Source organism: Pleurodeles waltl, chromosome 3_1 (assembly GCF_031143425.1).
Source record: "Pleurodeles waltl isolate 20211129_DDA chromosome 3_1, aPleWal1.hap1.20221129, whole genome shotgun sequence".
NCBI lineage: Eukaryota > Metazoa > Chordata > Amphibia > Caudata > Salamandridae > Pleurodeles > Pleurodeles waltl.
The window spans coordinates 3,988,862-4,013,566 of record NC_090440.1 but is presented as its reverse complement, the minus strand read 5'-3'; the positions used below and the strand labels follow the sequence as shown (position 1 = coordinate 4,013,566).

Here is a 24,705-nt window from a genome sequence, read left to right as displayed (position 1 = left end):
CCAGCCAGTCTGCCGTCTGTCCTCAACAACTGCGCCAAAGACCCCTCACCCTGCAGCCCTCCTCTGCCTCCAAAAGTCTGAGGACCGCCTGCCTTCACCCAAGAAGCAGAAACTCCTGTGGAGTAGCAGAGTTGCTCCTCTGCATCTTGCAGGCACGCCAAAAAGAACGAGTACTCCGGACCACCAAAAACCCAAAAGCGGACAGCACCACTGCACCCGTGCCCCCTAGCTCGAGTTGAAGTGGGCCAACAGTGCCAGCGTGGTCCCATACCCGGTGTGGACTTCCTGACTATGCCTGTAACTTTTCGTTGAAGGTGCATGTCCCCCCCCACCCCCCAACCTCCGGTGATGGAAACCAGGCGATCCACTACACCTTTGTGCCTGGCTGCCCGAACCAAAGAGAAGGGGACCAAAGGTGTCCCTACATCCTGAGCCTCTTGAGACCCGAGAACACTTGTTGGTTCAGACGGACTGGACCCCCAGTCCACACCTGCAGCCTCTTTCTGCAAGCCCAGTCTGTGACCGCCTCCGGTGATAGGAAACCCTCGGACCAAGAGACCTCTGCACTTGGCTGTCCCAGACCAAGGAGAAGAGGACCAAAAGGTGTCCCCACGTTTCCAAGATTCAACCCCCTTGTTTGTTCAACCGGACTGGCTCCCCACCCCAAGTTCCAACTTGCAGCAACTTTCTGACCGGACCGATCCTCATTGACTTCGACAGGGCACCCAACAGTGAACTACACCCTTGCCCAATCACCCCAGTGCCGCCAGGGGAGCCCTGCTGGTGTGGCCTAGGACCCTTCCTTGTACTCACCTTAAGTCTGGAAGCCGGTCCTGTAAGTTGTTACTGGAGACCAGTTTGCCATATATGTTTTTCTTCCATAGGATAACATCGAGCTTCAGAAAACTGCAGTTGACTTTTGAAACCTGAAAGTATTTCTCTTTCAAAACATACTCACCTCATTGTTCTGAATCTGATGCCTAAACATATATAAACATACGGGTTATTTTTATAAATGGATGTGAATCTCCTTCTCAAGTTGTGTGCCATATCTAACACTTCTCTGTGATAGGCCAAAGGCTGCTCAAACACACTGCCCCCTAAAGAGCACCTTGGGATTGCTGGAGCAAGGCCCCGTCCAATTATAAGGGAACCCCTGGACTCCGTATAGTATAAGATTACCAAAATGAGGTATACTGTGCAAAGAGGCAGCTTCCTACATACATCCGAAGCCAGCACCCTTTCCATGGCTCCTTTGGCTAAATGAATGCACCTCCGGGCTTGGCCTGGGGGACTGCCCGACTGATGCCAAAAGGCACCAAGAACGCGTTGTGGCTTGGCTCATTAAAATACTCCAGGACAGACAGAATCCGCTGTGGATATCGTCCAAAGGCATGCCCATACAAGACACCTATGGAGCTCATCCAGGTATGGCGACTGAGCACCATGCTTGTCCCAGTAGATTTTCTGAATTAAACATTGGTGTCCAGATTAGGGCGGATGAACAATTTTGCCACATCTTGGCCATTCCGAATGGTTCAAGCCAAGGAAGACCACAAGTCTTCTTAGATTGCTGGTAAGATCTCTCCACCGACAGCTGGTGTCGACCAACCTCAAGGCAAGGCTGGCCAAGCACAACCTCTTCCAAACGTTTCCATATGTTTGCACTGTGTAGAGGAGTCGGAAACTCTTTCTGGTTGACTCTGCTGATGACACCTGCTCTACCAAACTCTTGGAGCAGGATGCTGAACCAATATACCAGAAACACACCTCATGGGGCTCTGTCACAGACATATGTATGTGACAGTCCCCACAAGGCTTAGATCCTGCATCCTTAGGCGTGACATCTTACCTTTAGCACTGGAAAATGTGTGAAGGGAACATAAAATCAGAGGAATGGCGCTCTGGATCTATGGTGATGAGGCGAGAACGGAGTTGGCACTAGCGTGCATGGGTAGTGTTTACATGCAGCTCCATTCGTCACTTCCGGAGTGGAACGGCGTGAAGCCACACCACCAACTGGTGCACAGAAGCACTGCTTGTCGAGTTTCCAGACCCAATCTGGCACCTGGAGAATATTCACAAGTTGAGGAATCTGTGGTCAGAAGTATCCACCACAAAATAGCTTCAGAAGCTCAAGCTTTTGTTACCCCATAAATCTTGGGGTTCTGTGAAATGTTCTGCTTACTTCGTTAGGTCCTGTGCAGGATCCTTCTTGTAGCATACGCCTGCCTTACTCTACCAACCCACCGAGGATACCACCTTCCGCCGGCCCAGCTTCAGCATGCAAAGCCTTACTGCTAGGACAGCGGATACGCTGCAGAAACACCTCCAGGCACTCACCTCTATTCCAAAATACTGATGCCCTTTTCCCAGTAGCGCGTCCACATACTCCAAGATCAACTCTGCAGCTTCGGTCAGGAGGTCATAGTTCAGGTACAGGCGGAGTAGCTCTGCAGTATCCACAGCCTGGGGGTGAGAAATGGTCACAGAGTATATACAGAGCCAGCTTCCTACATACAGGCTGACACCATGGCCCTAATAACTCCTGAACGGGACTACTAAGGCTGGTACTGTGAGATATCAAAAGAACCAGTGCATTAAATCCGATTTAATGGTTAAGTTGATTTTAACGTCAATGGGAGGCAATGTGAACTTTAGTGGAGAGTGAGCCCAGGAGAGGGAAAGAGGGCGGGCGAGAGGGCCGAGGACAGCTTATGGGGGGAGGTGGGTTTGAGAGGGAGGGAGAGGGCAAGGGAGAGAGGGAGAGGGCAAGGGAGAGAGGGAGAGGGCAAGGAAGAGTGGGAGAGGGCAAGGAAGAGTGGGAGAGGGCAAGGAAGAGTGGGAGAGGGCAAGGAAGAGTGGGAGAGGGCAAGGAAGAAAGAGAGAGAGAGAGAGAGAGAAAGCGCAAGAACACACAAGAACACATGAGAGCGCACGCATGCCCAGGACAAGTCACTTCAGAGAGATGAGGATCCCAGGGCAGCTTACTGCAGACACTGGGAGAAAGCAAAGGGAAAACTCCCTGCAGGAAAAGGGTCAGCCAGGATACCTCTCTGCAAGGAGGGTGATCACACATGATCGCTTGTTGCAGGCTCTGCATGCTGTATTAATGGAAGACGGGAGCAGAGCATGGGGCACCACCAGGAGGGCTGTAAGAAAGGACAGTGTTGTACGCTTCAGCGAGAGGCGGTGACTACCGACTAATGGGAAGTCTGACATTTCTTGTGTGTATACGTAGGCCCTCATCAGAAGCCAGCCCACGTGGATAGCGCCACTCCAGTCTTCTGATCCACTTACCTTGTAACTGTTAACAAGCCAGTTGGGAAGAGGCACGCCATGGGACAGGAGTTTTTTGATGACACATTGATGGTACGGACAATTTAGGGACTTGTGCTTCTCCAGGTAGGACGAAAGGAGGCGCCAAGCCTCATCCGTTGCACTGGGGGAGACAGAGGAAATAACGTAAGAGGAGAGCACCGCACAATCCTGGCAGAGGCAACCAGGGGAATGTGCTGCGGAATAACATTGTCATACGACAGCACAGAGCTCATTCCAAACACACAGGAGAAGAGAATCACAGCACTGCCAAGGGAAGTCAGTCCATAACCCATGAAGGAAGAAGGGGTAACAGGAAGGGGAGGGGTGATATTAAAGGATCCTAATCAGGCCATCAGACAGAAAGGAGGGGAGTGTGAGGTCACGAATTAAGGGCATTATTACAGGACACAGCACAGCTGCCCCCAAGCCGAGAGATGAACAAAGAATACATCACTATTGCATCAAGGACCATAGGAAAATAAATATTTGCTGATCTCACAGCACAGTCCCTGCCAAAGCCATGAGGGAGAGATGAGAACAAAGTTGTTACTTGTCTCTAGGAAGAATTGGAAGATTTTCTGGATTCATGTGTGTTATTACACCAGCAAGCGTTAGGGTCCGAAATGGTACCTCCCCTATTCTGACAGGCGTACACCCCAGAAGTCCCAAACTGTGGTTGCCAATTTCAGGTTCTTTTTTTACTGTGACCTCCTTCGTCTGTGTCTGCCAGGCTTTATTTACATTATGCTGACGAATCCCCCTCCCCTGTTGCAATTTTTTATTTGTTTTCTGGCGAGGGTCACATGTGAATCCAGAAAATAACCAGGTAACCAGGTTGTGCTACAGTTTCAATCTTGCTGGGTTCCCATGCTGTGCATATATTTAGCAGTCTTCTGTTGCCCTGTGGGAGGTTGGCAGAAAAGATGGTTGCATTTAAGTATTTTTTGCCCCACCTGTAGTTCTCGGTAACTTCCTGTTGCCTGTGGCCATGTCACAATAGCCAATCCTGTGGTCTTAATTGCAGACGGGTATTTGGTCTGAGTGGTACGCATGATGCCAGTCAGCCTCCCTTCTAGCCATCCATATTCAGAGGTTTAACTTTCTGGTAAAGGGGAATTTCCTCTGTCAATGCCAGGATTCACTTCGACAGGGAAGACTCATCTTTGTAATTCAGTCTGGCCCGTCTAATGTCTTCTCTTTCAAGCTTTGGGGATCATTTTTCCTGGTTGATGGAGACCCACAGGATTTATAGCATTTCTATTACTGTCCTTGCAATATCTAAGTATTGTTTGAACAACTGCCTTTACCAGACAGTCTTCCAGGTAGGAGTGAACATGGTTTTCTCCTACACCAGGCATTTTGGGAACATCCTGGACACTGATTTTATCCCACACCTTTTCAGTGAATAGTCTGTGTACACGGTCTATGGCGAATCTCATGAACATCTTGTGCGTGTTACTCATTGGCACATGGAGGTATGCATCTTGAGGTCTATTGTCATATAATCACCTCTTTGTAGACATGGGATGAACTCCTGCAGTTACTATTTGAAATATTTGCTTTTGAGGTATCAGTTAAGGACCATGAGACCTACGATGGGTCTGAAAGATCCGTCTTGATTCGGAACCAGAACGTAGACTCCTTGTTTTCTTGGTCTTTGATTCTATTTTGTCTGCCTTATCCACAGGAAGTCTGCCACCACCTGTCTTAGGCGCAGTAGATCTCATTTCCTGTGTGTTATTGGCTTGGTTGGATAGTAGATTTAAGAGCTCCACGCAGTTATCTTTGGTGGATGATGCAGAGTACCCACTGGTCGGACGTGGTGTGTCCTGTCCCTTGAGGAATCCTTCAATTCGGACCCCAATTGGTGTTGTGCATAGGGAGACTGTTGCTTGAGTCGCTTGCTGGTTTGACCAGCGCCTTTTGGCCTTGCTCCTCTTCTCCTAGCCATACCCCGAACGAGTGGTCTCAGAGTGCTGGGGTACTGCCGGGACGCCGTGGCTCAACAACTGTCTGATGAAGAGAGTATGAGGTGTAGCCAGCTCTGACCCTCGAGTGGGTGTTCTCTTCCTTGGAGTGGTCTTGCCTTGGAAGAGTCTGCAGAAAGGTAGGGCTTCCATCGACTTGGTGGTGTCAGTCCTTTTTCATCTTCTGAATGGAGTCACCGCCTGCAGATCCAAAGAAGATTTATCTATTAAATTCTATGCTTTCTGTCGCCACTCACGACTCTTGCTTGAAGACAGCACGAAAAGCCACACAAGTCTCGCAAGCATGGTCCCAGGCAGTTGTCCTCTGGCCATATCTGCCACTTCCAGGGCTGGCTTGAGACATCTGCTGCTTATGTAGTCCCTCACGAATATTTTATTTCTTTTGCGGTACTCTTCAGGGAGATGTTGTAGGAGGCTCACCATCTCCTCCCACTGTTGGTATCCACAGCTGTTTTGGATACTGGAGTTGGTGATACTCCACTAGACTGCTAAAAAATGCTTCAACTTCCTACTCATCATTTGCTCCTGATTGCTGTCTGTCAGGTGGTGGGCTTACCACGGCAGGGGCGTATGCCCGCCTCCACATCACCACTGACACTGCCCCCGACATACGCGGAGGTGTTGAGTAGCATGCTTGTACTTGTTTTATTCTAACCGGGGTGTAACACTTCAGCATGGCCCGCTCCCAATCGCTTCCCCCCTCTAGTCCAGTACAATAGGCAGCCGTGATAGAACTTGCTTTGCTTCCGAGAGGGCAGCTGTCCTTCCAGCAAGAACAGCAACCAGCCTGCTCTTCTTCGAGTGATGCCACAGGTGTCAGCAGCACTCTTTACCACGTCACCGTACACAGCAATGTCATCAATGTCTCAAAGGGTAGGTGCTGTTTCTCTCTTCCGGCGAGTATGCGTCGACGTCCTGCCATCCTTCCTTACAGGGATCTCATTCAAATGCTCATCATAAGGACATTTCTTGTATCCCCCCCTAGACTCTAAGAACCCTTCCTGCTCTTCTGCATCTTCTGGCATCATCCGCAGTTGCAGTTTGTGTTCTTTGACTTAAAGTGGTTTATTCATCAAGGACTGGAGTGGAATCCTGTAGGGAAATGCCACTGTTGGCATGGTTACCCCCCGACTTTTTGCCTTTTGATGACAGCTTCGACAGTGTGCTGGGACCCTGATAACCAGGCCCCAGCACCAGTGTTCTTTCCCTAAACTGTACCTTTGTTCCCACAATTGGCACAGCCATGTACTGCTTCACACCCCCTCCCCCCTGCAGGAACTGTAACACCTAGCAGTGAGCCTCAAAGGCTCAGGCTTCGAGTTACAATGCCCCAGGGCACTCCAGCTAGTGGAGATGCCCGCCCTCCCCCCCAGGACACAGCCCCCTCTTCTGGCAGCAAGTATGGAGGAGTTAATGAGAAAAACAAGGAGGGGTCACCCACCAGTCAAGACAGCCCCTAAGACCCAGACAAGACTCAAAGAACCCAAAGGTGGATCCTAACAGAAAAGGACCTGCAAAGGAAGGAGACCAAGTCCAGTTTCTGGTGCAGTGTCTGGTTTTGGCAGAAGCCACTATCCACCCTTCTGTGGATGCAGGACATGCGCGACGGTGGACGAAGAAGGTCAGCAGTGCAGCAAAGGAGCAGAAGGGGCGTTCCAGAAGTGATGTCACAGGTCGGTGGTCATGATGCAGTCAGTCAGTGGTGCTGGAAAACCACAAACATGCCTTGGCAAATGCAAGAGTCAGAGAAGAAGGTTTTGCCACCAATCTTCCCAGTTTTCAGTGTAGCCATTATGGTGCTGTGGAGTTCGTGCATGACAGACTCCCAGACCATATACTCTTATGGCTACCCTGCACTTACAATGCCTAAGGTATTGCTTAGACACTGTAGGGGCACAGTGCTCATGCACTGGTGCCCTCACCTATGGTATAGTGCACCCTGCCTTAGGGCTGTAAGGCCTGCTAGAGGGGTCACTTATCTATGCCATTGGCAGGGTGAGGTTGGCATGGGACCCTGAGGGGAGTGCCATGTCAACTTTGTCGTTTTATCCCCACTAGCACACACAAGCTGGCAAGCAGTGTGTCTGTGCTGAGTGAAGGGTCTCCAGGGTGGCATAAGACATGCTGCAGCCCTTAGAGACCTTCCCTGGCATCAGGGCCCTTGGTACCAGGGGTACCAGTTACAAGGGACTTACCTGGATGCCAGGGTGTGCCAATTGTGGAAACAAAAGTACAGGTTAGGGAAAGAACACTGGTGCTGGGGCCTGGTTAGCAGGCCTCAGCACACTTTCAAATCAAAACTTAGCATCAGCAAAGGCAAAAGGTCAGGGGGTAACCATGCCAAGGAGGCATTTCCTTACAAGTGTGCTCTAGGAGAAGTGGGTGGAGTTGTCTTGGCTTTAGCATCGTATGTCTCGATGCATTTACCTATCCATCTGGCAATGCCTAACTTGAATAGAGCCTTCCCTTTGTGGAGTTTGGAGAAAGCAACAGAGTTATTTGTGCCATTCTGAATTGTCTGGTTATATCAATATAGTACATGAGGGCTCATTTTACATCACAAGTTTGAAGAGCCTGTTCCGCAACTGAATCAAGGGGGTGGGGCAGGAGTGTCAATGGACTGAATAATGTCAAAGTAAGACACAACCTTAAGGAGAAATTTGGGGTTGGTGCGGAGGACAGACCTATCCCTGTGTACCCTATGTTCCAGGGTTAATGCCTGAGGCTCACTGACATGTCCAAGTGAGGTGATAGCAACTAGAAATGCCACCTTTCAAGAGAGGAACTGAAGGGGGCAGCCGTGAAGGGGCTCGAATGGAGGACCCATGAGTCATGTGAATACAATGTTCAGTTCCTTGGGGGGCCGGTGGGAACCGCGAGGAAAGACTCGTTTGAGATCCTTCATGAAAGCTTTAATGCCCGATGGCCTGAAGAGGGACATTTGTAGTCTGTCCTAAAGGTAGGCATCCGCACTGCTCGGGGGTAAGGGACAGGGACAGGTGTTGGAGGTGCACGGGGTAAGGGACTGGTGGTCTTATCTACTTTCTTGCGTTTTGCCAGAATCGGAATGTCCAAGGCCTCCTCGAAGGACAGCTGATGTTTCGAGGGAGGAGTAGCAGGGTCCGAAGGGCAGAAAGGATGAGGCCCGTGTGGGGGTGGATAATCCGGTATTTCTGCCTTGAATCAAGCTGTTCATCTATCTCATGGAAAATCTGCTTGATTGTGCCTTTTTCTGACTTGCTGATCGATGCCAAAATCGTCAGCTTCAAGGGCGCCTTGGCGGATGGTGCCAGAGCAGCGAGTCAGTTCACTGTGGCCAGTGTGGCTGCGGTCAGTCTTGAAGGCTTCTTCGGCACAGAACGAGAGCTGGGCGTCCAAAGTGGCGTGCTAGTGCGTACCATGGCCCAAAGGCACTGATGTAGGAAAGTGCCCCTCTCTGACACGGTCTGTTCCAATGTTTGCTTGTTATTCAATGCGATTTTGGCTGAAAAAGCACTGGGTTCCTGCTAACCAGGTCCCCAGTGTCATCTTTCCCTAAAACTGTACAATTATTCCCCGATTGGCAATACATTTGTCCCCCTGTAAGTCCCTAGTAAAATGGTATGCCAGAATCTAGGGCATGGGTACCAAAGAGGGTCCCCAAGGGCTGCAGGATGTTTTGACACCTTGAGGGACCATTCATGTAGTATGTGCAGACTGCCATTGAGGGCTGCTTGTCTTGGTGCAGCTAAGAAAGTGAAAACAGCATGGCACACAGTCCGTGTGCCTTGTCCCCTTACACTGCATGCAACATATGTAAGACACCTCTAGAGCAGGCCCTCCAGCACTAAGGCAGGGTGCACTATATTACGTGCGAGGACATAGCTGCAAGAGCAGATATGCCCCTGCTATGTCTGTCGATTCTTACACAGCGAGTGAACAGAAGCTATTTCAAGTACGTGTGCTGGACACTGACCAATACGAGTTCCCCAGCGACAGGATGGATTCACTGAAAATAGGGATGTTTGGTATCAAGCATCTCTTATTAATAAACCCTCACTGATGCCAGTGTTGGATGTATTGATGAATGCACCCAGAGGGCACCTTAGAGGTGATCCCTGAAAACCTACTAACTACCAGTGTGCTGACTGTTTAGTTTTAGCGAGCCTGCCATCACCAGACACAAGTCTGACCTCCTTGAGTGAGAGCCTTTGCTCTTGGGCGGTCAATCACAAAGCCTGCTCTAGGATAGGTATATACACTCCACACCCAACAGGATGACCTGTGAATGTGCTTTCCAAGGTACTGGGGGGTGAGGGAGGTGGGGGGGGCACGGCAGGGGCTACAAAGAGGCCAATCGCCCTTGGCATACAGATCTGGCTTCACTCACAGGACAGCTGCCAACCGCCTGCCCCGGGCCCATCTGGCACCTGGAGACGCAGGAATGAAAATGTCACTTACCCAGTGTACATCTGTTTGTGGCATCAGTCGCAGTAGATTTGCATGTTTTGCAATAGCTCGCCATCTGGTGTTGGGCCGGAGTGTTACAAGTTGTTTTTCTTCGAAGAAGTCTTTCGAGTCACGGGACCGAGTGACTCCTCCTTTTGTCTCCATTGCGCATGGGCGTCGACTCCATCTTCGATTGTTTTTCCCCGCAGAGGGTGAGGTAGGAGTTGAATTGTAGTAATAGTGCCCATGCAATGGAGTGACTAAGTATGCACCTATTTAAGGTTGAGATGATACATATATAAATAATTGAAGGTAACTTCCAAACTGCTACAGGCTCCCGGGGAGGCGGGTGGGCACATGCGAATCTACTGCGACTGATGCCACGAACAGATGTACACTGGGTAAGTGACATTTTCAGTTCGATGGCATCTGTCGCTGTAGATACGCATGTTCTGCATAGACTAGTAAGCAGTTATTTCCCCAAAAGCGGTGGATCAGCCTGTAGGAGTGGAAGTAGTCTGAAATAATGTTCTTAATACGGCTTGACCTACTGTGGCTTGTTGTGCGGATAACACGTCTACACAGTAGTGCTTGGTGAATGTGTGAGGCGTAGACCATGTGGCTGCCTTACATATTTCTTGCATTGGGATGTTTCCTAGAAAGGCCATGGTAGCACCTTTCTTTCTGGTTGAGTGTGCCCTTGGTGTAATGGGCAGCTGTCGTTTAGCTTTAAGGTAGCAGATTTGGATGCATTTAACTATCCATCTGGCTATACCTTGTTTTGAAATTGGGTTTCCTGCATGAGGTTTTTGAAATGCAATAAAGAGTTGTTTAGTCTTTCTGATGTTTTTTGTTCTGTCAATGTAATACATCAATGCTCTTTTGACATCTAATGTATGTAGTGCCCTTTCAGCTACGGTATCTGGCTGTGGAAAGAACACTGGAAGTTCCACTGTTTGATTTAGATGGAACGGTGAAATAACCTTTGGCAAAAATTTAGGATTGGTCCTTAGGACGACTTTATTTTTGTGTAGTTGTATAAAAGGTTCCTGTATAGTAAACGCCTGAATCTCGCTTACTCTTCTCAGGGAAGTAATGGCGATGAGAAATGCCACCTTCCAGGTTAGGAACTGTATGTCGCAGGAGTGCATGGGTTCAAAAGGTGGACCCATAAGTCTAGTTAGGACAACATTTAGGTTCCATGAAGGAACAGGTGGTGTTCTTGGTGGTATAATTCTCCTAAGGCCCTCCATGAATGCTTTAATGACTGGTATTTTATATAGGGAAGTTGAATAGGTAGTCTGCAGGTATGCAGATATTGCTGCAAGGTGAATCTTAATGGAAGAGAAAGCTAGGTTAGATTTTTGTAAGTGAAGCAAGTAACCCACTACATGTTCTGGAGTTGTGTGTAATGGTTGTATTTGATTAATATGGCAGTAGCAAACAAACCTCTTCCATTTACTTGCATAGCAGTGCCTGGTGGATGGCCTTCTTGCTTGTTTTATGACTTCCATACATTCTTGGGTAAGTTGTAAGTGCCCGAATTCTAGGATTTCAGGAGCCAGATTGCTAGATTCAGCGATGCTGGATCTGGGTGTCTGATCTTTTGGTTGTGCTGTGTCAACAGATCTGGCCTGTTGGGCAATTTGATGCAGGGTACCACTGATAGGTCTAGCAGCGTTGTGTACCAGGGTTGCCTTGCCCAAGTTGGTGCTATCAATATGAGTTTGAGTTTGCTTTGACTGAGTTTGTTTACCAGGTAAGGAAGGAGAGGGAGAGGAGGAAAAGCGTAAGCAAATATCCCTGACCAGTTCATCCATAGGGCATTGCCTTGGGATTGTTTGTGTGGGTACCTGGATGCGAAGTTTTGGCATTTTGCGTTCTCCCTTGTCGCAAACAAGTCTATCTGAGGTGTTCCCCAGAGTTGGAAATAAGTGTTCAGAATTTGGGGGTGAATTTCCCATTCGTGGACCTGTTGGTGATCTCGAGAGAGATTGTCTGCGAGTTGATTTTGTATCCCTGGTATAAACTGTGCAATTAGGCGAATTTGGTTGTGAATTGCCCAATGCCAAATTTTTTGTGCTAGCAGGCTTAACTGCGTGGAGTGCGTCCCTCCCTGCTTGTTTAGATAATACATTGTTGTCATGTTGTCTGTTTTGACGAGAATGTATTTGTGAACTATTATTGGTTGGAAAGCTTTTAGTGCTTGAAAAACTGCTAGAAGTTCTAGGTGATTGATATGCAGTTTTGTTTGATGTACGTTCCATTGTCCTTGTATGCTGTGTTGATCGAGGTGTGCTCCCCACCCTGTCATGGAAGCATCTGTTGTTATTACGTATTGTGGCACTGGGTCTTGGAAAGGCCGCCCCTTGTTTAAATTTATGTTGTTCCACCACAGAAGCGAGAGGTAAGTTTGGCGGTCTATTAACACCAGATCTAGAAGGTGACCCTGTGCTTGAGACCACTGTGATGCTAGGCACTGTTGTAAGGGCCTCATGTGCAGTCTTGCGTTTGGGACAATGGCTATGCATGATGACATCATGCCTAGGAGTTGTAATACCATCTTTGCCTGTATTTTTTGTGTTGGATACATGCGTTGTATGATGGTGTTGAAATTTTGAATTCTTTGTGGACTTGGAGTGGCTACTCCCTTTGATGTGTCTATTATGGCTCCCAGGTATTGTTGTACCTTGCGTGGCAGAATTTTGGATTTTGTGAAATTGACGGTGAACCCGAGTTTGAAGAGGGTTTGTATGATCTGATTTGTGTGATTTGAGCACTATGAACGAATGGGCCTTGATTAGCCAGTCGTCCAAATATGGGAACACATGTATTTGCTGCCTTCTTATGTGTGCAGCGACTACCGCTAGACATTTGGTAAAGACTCTTGGTGCGGTTGTTAATCCGAAAGGCAGTACCTTGAATTGGTAATGTATTCCTTTGAATACAAACCTTAGGTATTTCCTGTGCGATGGGTGTATTGGTATATGGAAATAAGCATCCTTGAGGTCTAAAGTTGCCATGTAGTCGTGTAGTTTTAGCAATGGCAATACTTCTTGTAGTGTGACCATGTGGAAGTGGTCTGATTTGATGAAAGTGTTCACTACTCTGAGGTCTAGGATTGGTCTCAGCGTTTTGTCCTTCTTTGGTATCAGAAAGTACAGTGAGTAAACTCCTGTGTTTATTTGTGTGTTTGGCACTAATTCGATTGCATTCTTTTGCAATAGTGCCTGCACTTCTATCTCCAGGAGATTGGAATGGTGTGTTGTTAAATTTTGTGCTTTTGGTGGTATGTTTGGAGGGAATTGTAGAAATTCTATGCAATAACCATGTTGGATAATTGCTAGAACCCAAGTGTCTGTAGTGATTTCCTCCCATGCTTTGTAATAATGACCTATTCTTCCCCCTACTGGTGTTGTGTGGAGGGGGTGAGTGACATGTGAGTCATTGTTTAGTAGTAGGGGTTTTGGGGCTTTGAAATCTCCCTCTATTTCTAGGGAATTGCCCTCCTCTATATTGTCCCCGAAAACCTCCTCTATACTGTCCCTGGTAAGTGGACGGTGTTGCTTGTGAGGTGCTGGCTTGTGTGCTTTGACCCCGAAACCCCCCTCGAAAGGGCGTTTTACGGAATGTGCTGTAATTCCCTCTGCTCTGCGGGGAGTAGAGTGCGCCCATGGCTTTGGCAGTGTCCGTATCTTTTTTGAGTTTCTCAATCGCTGTGTCCACTTCTGGACCGAACAGTTCTTTTTCATTAAAAGGCATATTGAGAACTGCTTGTTGAATCTCTGGTTTAAATCCAGACGTTCGGAGCCATGCATGCCGTCTGATAGTTACAGATGTATTAATTGTCCGTGCAGCTGTATCTGCAGCGTCCATGGAGGAACGTATCTGGTTGTTGGAGATGGTCTGTCCCTCCTCAACCACTTGTTTCGCCCTATTTTGGAAGTCCTTGGGCAGATGTTCAATGAGATGTTGCATCTCGTCCCAGTGGGCTCTGTCATAGCGCGCAAGTAGTGCCTGGGAGTTCGCGATGCGCCACTGGTTTGCAGCTTGTGCTGCGACTCTTTTACCAGCTGCATCGAACTTGCGGCTTTCTTTATCTGGGGGTGGTGCATCTCCAGATGTGTGAGAGTTGGCCCTTTTCCTAGCTGCTCCTACAACAACAGAGTCTGGTGGCAGCTGTGTAGTGATGAAAGCCGGGTCCGTAGGAGGCGGCTTATACTTCTTTTCCACCCTTGGTGTGATTGCCCTACTTTTGACCGGCTCCTTAAATATGTCTTTTGCGTGCCGGAGCATACCAGGGAGCATAGGCAGGCTTTGGTAGGAGCTGTGGGTGGAGGAGAGTGTGTTGAACAAGAAATCATCCTCGACCTGTTCTGAGTGGAGGCTTACGTTATGAAATTGTGCTGCTCTAGCCACCACCTGAGAGTACGCGGTGCTGTCTTCTGGTGGAGATGGCTTTGTAGGGTAGGCCTCCGGGCTGTTATCTGACACTGGGGCGTCGTATAGGTCCCATGCGTCCTGATCTTGGTCACCCTGGCTCATGGTGGTGTGAGCTGGGGAGTGAGATGGAGTTTGTGCTGGTGAAACGTTAATCACGGGCGGAGGAGAGGGTGGTGGTGTAATTCTTTTAACCACTTTTGGTTGTGGTGCTTGTTCCGTCTGGAACTCCAACCTTGTCTTTCTCCTAATGGGGGGAAGGGTGCTTATTTTTCCTGTCCCCTGCTGAATGAAGATACGCTTTTGCGTATGGTCCACATCAGTTGCTTGTAGCTCTTCCTCAAACCTATGCTTTTGCATTTGGGAGGTTAGCGAGTGCTCTTCTGTATAAGAGCCTGAAGCTGGGTCGCTTGCAGTTTGTTTCGGCGTCGAAACTTTGTCTGCGTGTTTTTTCGGCTCCGAGGTGACTTTTTTCCTTTTCGGGGCCGAAACCTCTCGGCGTCGATCTGTTTCGGTGCCGCTGTCTCGGCGTCGAGCCGTGTCCACACCGGCATCTCGGTGTCGAGGCTTGTCTCCAGCACTTTCTCGGTCCCGAGAAGGCTGCGTGCCGGTGTCTCGACCGGAGTCGGACGATCTCGGCACTGTTTTGGCCTTTTTCGGTGCCGACGGTCGGTCACCGAATTTATGGGTGGAGCCATGGCCTGGTGGCAGTGGCGTCCCCTGGGCCTTGTAAATGTTTCTTTGTGTGGTTTTCGACGTCTTACTCACGGTTTGTGTGTCGTCGAATCCTTCGGAGTCTGAGTCTTGGATCGAGAAGGTACCTTCTTCTTCCTGTTCCTCGAACTCCCGTTGGGCTGTCGGTGCGGACGCCATTTGAAGTCTTCTGGCTCGACGGTCTCGGAGTGTTTTTCGGGACCGGAACGCACGACAGGCCTCGCAGGTGTCTTCGCTGTGCTCAGGTGACAGGCACAGGTTGCAGACCAAGTGTTGGTCTGTGTAGGGGTATTTATTGTGGCATTTGGGGCAGAAACGAAACGGGGTCCGTTCCATCGGCGTTCTTCAGCACGCGGTCGGGCCGACCAGGCCCCCGACGGAGGATCGAAAAACTACCCCGAAGGGCACCGGAGCTCTTCGATCTTCGATGCGGTGTGAAATCTAAGTACGCCGATCCCGAACGCAACAATCCCGACGAAAATCTTCCGAAATTAGCTAATTTTCCGTTCCGAAACTCGGAGCGACAGGAACACGTCCGAACCCGATGGCGGAAAAAAAACAATCGAAGATGGAGTCGACGCCCATGCGCAATGGAGACAAAAGGAGGAGTCACTCGGTCCCGTGACTCGAAAGACTTCTTCGAAGAAAAACAACTTGTAACACTCCGGCCCAACACCAGATGGCGAGCTATTGCAGAACATGCGTATCTACAGCGACAGATGCCATCGAACATTTAGTATTCAGGGAGGTGTGTTGGCAGATTTAGGATCTCTGGGACAGGGTTATGCCCACTCCCCACGGGAAGTGGTCATATATGAGTGTAGTGACCCCAGGGGTAATTAGCCCATTGGCGACTGCACTACACTCCCCTAAACGCCCTAAAATTCAGTATTTAGGGGAGCCCCTGGCAGCAGGAAATCAGATTCCTGCTGACCTAAAGGGACTATCAAGCGCCGCAAAAGAAAAAAAAAAGCACTTGACCCGGACCCAGCCCTGCCTGCCTGTCTGCTGCTCCTGCCGAATTGCACCAAAGTCGTCTTGCCCTGAAGCGTTTGTGCCTCCTGGGGAGAAAACATCTTCAACTATAGCCGACAGCTGTGGGTGTTGTTCCTCCGTGAAGTCCTCTGGAGCGAAGAAGCCTAGGGTGTCATCTCTGCCCCTGAGCGACAGCGAGTCGACGAGCGAGACAGTTGAAGTGTCTTTTTGGAGGGGCAGGCATCACAGGGGGCCTAGTTGTGTTCCAGTGATGAGCACAGATTGTATACCTGATGGAGATCGGTCCAAGTATATTTTGCGAGGCAGCGAGGACAATACTGAATTGGGATCTGTTCTGTCACCATCAAGGCACAGTGGAGAGATGCGAAGGAGAGACAGGATTAGGCCCCGATGGGCGAGGCCCAGAAGGGACTGCGGTCGACCTGCACCCTTGCTTGAGCGAAGTAATCACAAGTCAAACTGAGACGGAAAGTGAGGGAGATGTGATTGAAGTACAATATCGATGGAGGGAAGGAACTGTGTGAATCAAAAAGAGCACCGCGAAGGTGCCGACCCAGAGCACGGGGGTACATGTCCAAAGCAGCCGGTGGAAGGAAATTTAACAATTGAGTCGCTCACCATGCCTCGTGACTCGAAAGACTTCAAAGAAAAACAACCTGCACACATCCGGCCCAACACTAGATGGCAGGAGTATGCACAGTATGTGTATCTACAGCTACACATCCCCCCAACTAACCAATAAACGCATTGTAAGATGACCCAAAACACCCCTCATTGAGGCCACTGGAGCAAGAGATGTAAATAATCCAACAGTGAGGTCAGGGAAAACGACAGTGTAGCCCTTCTCAGAGAAGCAGTACAAGGAGATTTCTCCAAGGGACAGAAAGTTGGGGTGACCATTAGAGTGAGGGCATGCGTGTTACAGTGTGGTCTTTGTTGCAGTTAGTGGGTCGCGCAGGACAGTTGGAAGGGGTGTGCTGTGTCCCTAACAAAGCTATACACTCAGTCACCCTACTGCGAGACAGGCGATTGGATCCACCATGTGAAAAAAGGCTGAGTGGGAGCTCTTGGGTCCACTCAGGGTGGAAGCCTGCCGGCTGCTTCCTCACAAACACCAAGGCCACCACAACATGATGTGCAAGCACAGCGTCTACCCCACACCGAAAACTGCATGTGCACCAGAAAAAGCAATGTAATGTATCACGGCCAGGCTAACAGTAACCTGTACGGAGGTGCAAAAAGTACACAAACTGAGGCAGGAGGGCGGATCAGCCAGTTAGAGGAAGACATGCCCGAGCGAGGAGGCCTTTCACCAAGTGAGCATACATGTACACTGCAGTTGGGTTCATACGTCTGTGTGTGCGTGTGGTTGGGTGGGTGGAGTCACCTGTGTCTGCATAAAGGACAGACACTTGGGGGGGTCATTCTGACTTTGGTGGGCGGCGGAGGCCGTCCGCCAAAGTCCCGCCGGCAGAATACCGCTGCGCGGTCAAAAGACCGCCGCGGTTATTCTGGGTTTCCTGCTGGGCTGGCGGGCGACCGCCAGAAGGCCGCCCGCCAGCCCAGCGGGAAACACCCTTCCATGAGGATGCCGTCTCCGAATGGAGCCGGCGGAGTGGAAGGGGTGCGACGGGTGCAGTAGCACCCGTCGTGATTTTCAGTGTCTGCATGGCAGACACTGAAAATCTTGGTGGGGCCCTGTTACGGGGGCCCCTGCAGTGCCCATGCCATTGGCATGGGCACTGCAAATGCCCCACGACACCCCATACCGCCATCCTCTGCCTAGCGGCCAAAACCGCCAGGAACAGGATGGCGGTATGGGGGTCGGAATCCCGGAGGATTCCCCAGGGCAGCGGAGAACCGGCGGTACACCGCCGGTTTTCCGTTTCTGACCGCAGCGTCAGAATGCCCAAGGGAGCACCGCCAGCCTGTTGGCGGTGCTCCCGCGGTCGTTGGCCCTGGCGGATTTTACCGCCAGGGTCAGAATGACCCCCTTGATGACGGAGTCAATATGTGTTACAACAATGCTTGTTAATGCGGTTGACACCCTTCTTTCATGCGATTGTTTTTTTCCTGTAACCCAGTGCAGTTGTGAAATGGTGAGTACATAAGCTCAAACTTTGTATCCGAAAACTCCCATTTATGCCAGCCTTGTGACAAATCCCCCTACTTGGAGCAGCGCCTGTACCTGGATTCTTTGGTTGTGATGATGGTAGAGAGCTGATTGGCTGCCAGCCAGTCCCAAGCTTCTGCCTGTGCTGCCTCCCCTCCGAACTGCAGCTTGATGCACCTACAATAGAGAGAAGTCATGTCGTCTTGTAATGCTCAGAAGAGAGCCAGCCAATCAGAAAAGAGAGCCAGCCAATCAGAAAAGAGAGCCAGCCAATCAGAAAAGAGAGCCAGCCAATCAGAAAAGAGAGCCAGCCAATCAGAAAAGAGAGCCAGCCAATCAGAAAAGAGAGCCAGCCAATCAGAAAAGAGAGCCAGCCAATCAGAAAAGAGAGCCAGCCAATCAGAAAAGAGAGCCAGCCAATCAGAAAAGAGAGCCAGCTGCTTAGTATCGGTACTTTATCCAAGCATACTGCCCTCTCTGGCCTTCTAGTAGTACAGCAGAACACAGGACACCTACCTCTTATAGTGAGCCAATGGGCAAACTTTTGGTGAAGCACCTGGCCGCTCCAGACGCCTGTTCATAGCCCTAAGAATTACTGGGCAGTGTAATCGGGAGCCATGAGTGAGGTGGGGGACGGGTTGTGGAAGGGGACCTTAATCTGAGCCCCGATACCTAGCCTGAGACTCACCACCTCCTAGGGGGACCTCGCAGTGCCGCACTTTAGAATGAGGTGCGGGTAACAGCAGAGCTGAGCACCAATCCTTACTAAGTGATGGCAACAAGGACAAATCTGGACTTTGCGCTATGGATTCATATACTCCAGCGCACAACAGTGGCAGCTGACATTTCTGGTCACCTGAAGTCACTTTGAAGCAAACAAAGAACGTTTTCCACATCTGCCAATGTCAGAAAGTCCAGTCACTGTACTGACCGGTGGTCCTTAGTAGCCTCGCAGCACGGCTGATGGCAAACCCTGGTATTCATGACTATTCACTGCAGGTCATCTGCAGGGGCAACGCTACGGACCGCCTCATCGTGGGGTAAGATGGTAGTGAAGGGTACGCACAGACAAAACATCGGGTAGGTACACAATCACTCAGGGTACATAACACTTTCTGTAAACAGAGCACATCAGTGGCTCTTTCACACTAGCACGGGACCCAAGCTGCTGCTGCTGTACAATGGGGGTTCTGGGGTCTGCGCAGGAGTGGAGTCGGATATATGTCATTACCTTGAACCTTTACTGACATTCACTTCAGCACCTGGTAACTTGACATACTGTGTAAGGAAATGCCTCCTTGGCATGGTTACCCCCTGACTTTTTGCCTTTGCTGATGCTATGTTTTGAATTGAAAGTGTGCTGAGGCCTGCTAACCAGGCCCCAGCACCAGTGTTCTTTCCCTAACCTGTACTTTTGTTTTCACAATTGGCACACCCTGGCATCCAGGTAAGTCCCTTGTAACTGGTACCAAGGGCCCTGATGCCAGAGAAGGTCTCTAAGGGCTGCAGCATGTCTTATGCCACCCTGGGGACCCCTCACTCAGCACAGACACACTGCTTGCCAGCTTGTGTGTGCTGGTGAGGACAAAACGAGTAAGTCGACATGGTACTCCCCTCAGGGTGCCATGCCAACCTGACACTGCCTATGTAGTATAGATAAGTGACCCCTCTAGCAGGCCTTACAGCCCTAAGGCAGGGTGCACTATACCATAGGTGAGGGCACCAGTGCATGAGCACTGTGCCCCTACAGTGTCTAAGCAAAACCTTAGACATTGTAAGTGCAGGGTAGCCATAAGAGTATATGGTCTGGGAGTCTGTCATGCACGAACTCCACAGCACCACAATGGCTACACTGAAAACTGGGAAGTTTGGTATCAAACTTCTCAGCACAATAAATGCACTGATGCCAGTGTACATTTTATTGTAACATACACCCCAGAGGGCACCTTAGAGGTGCCCTCTGAAACCTTAACCAACTACCCGTGTAGGCTGACTGGTTTTAGCAGCCTGCCACACTCGAGACATGTTGCTGGCCACATGGGGAGAGTGCCTTTGTCACTCTGTGGCTAGTAACAAAGCCTGTACTGGGTGGAGATGCTTATCACCTCCCCCTTGCAGGAACTGTAACACCCCCTTTGTTACAGCACCCCAGGGCATTCCAGCTAGTGGAGTTGCCCGCCCCCTTCGGCCACGGCCCCACTTTTGGCGGCAAGGCCGGAGGAGATAATGAGAAAAACAAGGAGTCACTGGCCAGTCAGGACAGCCCCTAAGGCAACCTGAGCTGAGGTGACTGACTTTTAGAAATCCTCCATCTTGCAGATGGAGGATTCCCCCAATAGGGATAGGAATGTGACCCCCCTCCCCTTGGGAGGAGGCACGAAGAGGGTGTAGCCACCCTCAGGGATAGTAGGCATAGGCTACTGCCCTCCCAGACCTAAACACACCCCTAAATTCTGTATTTAGGGGCTCCCCTGAACCTAGGAACTCAGATTCCTGCAACCCAAGAAGAAGAGGACTGCTAAGCTGAAAAACCCTGCAGAGAAGACGGAGACACCAACTGCTTTGGCCCCAGCTCTACCGGCCTGTCTCCCCCCCTTCTAAAGACACTGCTCCAGCAACGCTTTCCCCAGGACCAGCGACCTCTGAATCCTCAGAGGACTGCCCTGCTCTAGAAAGACCAAGAAACTCCCAAGGACAGCGGCCCTGTTTACCCAAGACTGCAACTTTGTTTCAAAGGAGCAACTTTAAAACAACGGCGTTTCCTGCCAGAAGCGTGAGACTTGCTACTCTGCACCAGACGCCCCTGGCTCGAGTTGTGGAGAAACAACACTTCAGGGAGGACTCCCCGGCGACTGCGAGACCGTGAGTAGCCAGAGTTGCCCCCCCTGAGCCCCCACAGCGACACCTGCAGAGGGAATCACGAGGCTCCCCCTGACCGCGACTGCCTGACTCCCCGATCCCGACGCCTGGTAAAGACTCTGCACCCGCAGCCCCCAGGAACTGAAAGATCGGAACTCCAGTGCAGGAGTGACCCCCAGGAGGCCCTCTCCCTTGCCCAGGTGGTGGCTACCCCGAGGAGCACCCCCTTTGCCTGCCTCGCTGAAGAGACCCCTTGGTCTCCCATTGATTTCTATTGGAAACCCGACGAGTGTTTGTACACTGCACCCGCCCGCCCCCGTGCTGCTGAGGGTGTACTTTCTGTGCTGACTTGTGTCCCCCCCGGTGCCCTACAAAACCCCCCTGGGCTGCCTTCCGAAGACGCGGGTACTTACCTGCTGGCAGACTGGAACCGGGGCACCCCCTTCTCCATTGAAGCCTATGCGTTTTGGCCACCACTTTGACCTCTACCCCCTGACCGGCCCTGAGTTGCTGGTGTGGTAACTTTGGGTTGCTCTGAACCCCCAACGGTGGGCTACTTTGGACCTAAACTTGAACCCCGTAGGTGGTTTACTTACCTGCAAGAACTAACAAACTCTTACTCCCCCTAGGAACTGTGAAAATTGCACTGTCTAGTTTTAAAATCGCTATATGTGATTTATGTGATAAGTATATATGCTATTGTGATTATTCAAAGTTCCTAAAGTACCTACCTGCAATACCTTTCATTTGAAGTATTACATGTAAAATTTGAACCTGTGGTTCTTAAACTAAGAAAATATATTTTTCTATACAAAAACTTATTGGCCTGTAATTGTCTGAGTGTGTGTTCCTCATTTATTGCTTGTGTGTGTACAACAAATGCTTAACACTACTCCTTTGATAAGCCTACTGCTCGACCACACTACCACAAAATAGAGCATTAGTATTATCTCATTTTGCCACTATCTTACCTCTAAGGGGAACCCTTGGACTCTGTGCATGCTATTCCTTACTTTGAAATAGTGCATACAGAGCCAACTTCCTACATACTGGGTGCGTCATCACTGTGAAAAGCTCCCGCCACAAGACCACGCTACTTGTTCATCCTACACCCCAATAATAAACCTAACCAAACCCTAAAAAAGAGACTAACAAGGTAGAACAGTTAAAAAAAAAAAAAAATAGGCGATGAGCCAGAACCTGCCCACCCCCACATTCACCAATTTCACAAAACTTCCATTCTATTTTCTACAAGTGCTGCCAATAACTGGTAAATTGCAGTTAGTATGGAAGTTCTAGTCATGTCAAGGAGTAGCTTCTTAAGGTAAGGATCAGCATCCCTGGTACATTATCGGTCACACACATGGTGCTTCTTACACAGCACAGGTAGAAGGAACAAGCTTGTGCACTTACTTGAAAGCAAGTCCCTCAAACACAGGCGTGAGATCGAGCTGGAAGGTCTGGCAGAGAGAGACTGCCGTGTCGAACAGGCCAGCCTGCACCAGAAGGGCAAGGATTTCGTCAGCCGCAGAGCTCCCTGTAGTACAAACCAGGAGGTCAGAGACCAGGTACAAAGACATTCAAATAAATGCCAGAAATTACTGTTGCATTACCAAGATGCCCAGTGTTTGTGAATGTGGCTATAAGTGTCTTGTTAGACTAGACTGTACTATCAGTGCGAGTGCTACAAGTCTTGTTAGACTGGACTGTACTATCAGCGCGAGTGCTACAATAAGTCTTGTTAGACTGGACTGTACTATCAGCGCGAGTGCTACAACAAGTCTTGTGAGACTGGACTGTACTATCAGTGCGAGTGCTACAACAAGTCTTGCCAGCCTGGACTGTACTATCAGTGCGAGTGCTACAAGTCTTGTTAGACTGGACTGTACTATCAGTGCGAGTGCTACAAGTCTTGTTAGACTGGACTGTACTATCAGCGCGAGTGCTACAAGTCTTGTTAGACTGGACTGTACTATCAGCGCGAGTGCTACAACAAGTCTTGTGAGACTGGACTGTACTATCAGTGCGAGTGCTACAACAAGTCTTGTTGCGCTGATAGTACAGTCCAGTCTGAGTGCTACAAGTCTTGTTAAGCTGTACTGTACTATTAGTGCGAGTGCTACAACAAGTCTTGTTAAGCTGGATTGTACTATCAGCACGAGTACTACAGCAAGAGATCCCTTTTAGACTGCTCGGTACGAATGCTCTGTACTATCATTGCGAATGATACATGTTACGAAGCCTGTGTGGAACAGCCCAGTATATGAGTACTGGACAGACACTGGATTGCTTAAGCTTTTAATACTGGAGAAAGCACAGCCCAGTTGTACACTTTTCCATGATGGTGAAACAGCCCACTACACCGGAGACAACGGCATCACCATTGGGTCTAGGCTACGAGAAGACCTACATAAAGCCAAACAATGTGGCTACTTTTTAGGCTTGAAACCGCTGCATGCAACCATCGTACAGGATGCATACACGTGAAGGCCATAACTCGAGTTAGAGTCATATCAGCCTGAAGTGTAGTGTACGAACAACCTGACCTCACCGAGCAGGAAATGATTCTACTCTTCTTCAGCTTTATAGTCTCAAATGGTTTTGCTCATAACTCGGATTAAACGTTTGTGAACATTTTAAGCTTATTTCTGCCTTATTCTCACTGTCTAAACCAAAAACCTGTAAAACAGTTTTAGCTTGCTGGGCCTGGCCTCCATCAAACAATGTACCTCGCCTTTCCAGCAGAACTCTCTCCTTGTGGCCAAGAATCCTCAAACTGCCTCGGGGTCGACGGAAACCAACTGAGCTGAGCAGATATTTCTCCACTAAAACATGAAACTGATGGGCTTAGTAATGAGTTACATGGTACGTTCCTTGAGCTTCAAGTAAAGTGTTATTTGTTCTTATGTCTTATAGTTGCCTGCATGATATCAGTGTTAGCACCAGTTTCCCTCCCAAACTTCTGAATGAAGTCCAACCTGCAACAGCAGCTGTTGACGGGTCATGCTGGGCCAGAGTCAGGCGCGTGCGAGCAAGCACATACTCCTTCTCCAGGTCCGGCAGCTCCAGAATCTCAATCTGCCGCGTAGCTATGCACAGTGGAAAAAGAGGTAAAAGTCCCAATTATCAGTCTTTAGTTCCAATCATAACACAGTCATTACATTTATGAGCTGAACGTGCAACACTAAGGAGGGGAACTCTGTGTGGGATACAGAAGTGCACTAGTGGGAGGGACATGTTCTGATGGCTGCAACTGCGAACGGGGAGACAACGAGGACACTAGGATAGGTGAAGGACTTACTTGGTAGTGTGGTTTCTCCATCATGGCTTCGTTTAGGGGAAGATCCTGGTCGTTCATTCTAAAACAAGAAAGTATCACTCACTGACCTGTTAACAGTGATCACAGACAGCTATTGTCAAGGGTACCTACAAGTAGCTGACAAATGTGCTTTGCTATCAGTACCGTGGACACCATCGGCACCCAAGGAGGTCAAACAATGGGGAGGCCAAGCGTGGTATTTCAGCATCCTGTGCGAGTGATGTACCATGCAGAGGCACGGCTTGTGTGAGGAGTTCAGCGCTCAAGAGTGGTACTCACTGCCAGGAGTGATGCTAATAGAAGGGAAAAAACAGCTGACCACACACAAGTGCCTGTAGCTAGCAGAATATCCAGGCCCGGCTACAACAAAACTATAAAGATTGGCATTTTGGGATCCTTCTTTTGAAGAAGAAAAAAAAGAATAATAATAACTTATAGGTTGCGAATCTGAAGAAAATACCCCCAAAATGACATTCATTTAGCCCAACACACATGGAAAAGCAATATACTTTTAATCCTATGGTCCA

The 24,705-nt window shown here is 49.6% G+C and overlaps 1 protein-coding gene across 1 annotated transcript in view; it reads right to left on the bottom strand.

The window, feature by feature from the left end:
• The window catches only part of NUP160 (nucleoporin 160), a 325,024-nt gene that overhangs the window by 29,180 nt on the left and 271,139 nt on the right, over positions 1–24,705 (bottom strand). Inside the window, exons 25-30 of the mRNA XM_069226465.1 lie at positions 24,161–24,218; positions 23,838–23,948; positions 22,273–22,396; positions 18,076–18,177; positions 3,301–3,442; positions 2,344–2,469 (exon numbers count right to left, since the gene is read on the bottom strand). Of these exons, the coding sequence (XP_069082566.1) occupies positions 2,344–2,469; positions 3,301–3,442; positions 18,076–18,177; positions 22,273–22,396; positions 23,838–23,948; positions 24,161–24,218 (663 nt within the window). The remainder of the gene's footprint in view (positions 1–2,343; positions 2,470–3,300; positions 3,443–18,075; positions 18,178–22,272; positions 22,397–23,837; positions 23,949–24,160; positions 24,219–24,705) is intronic.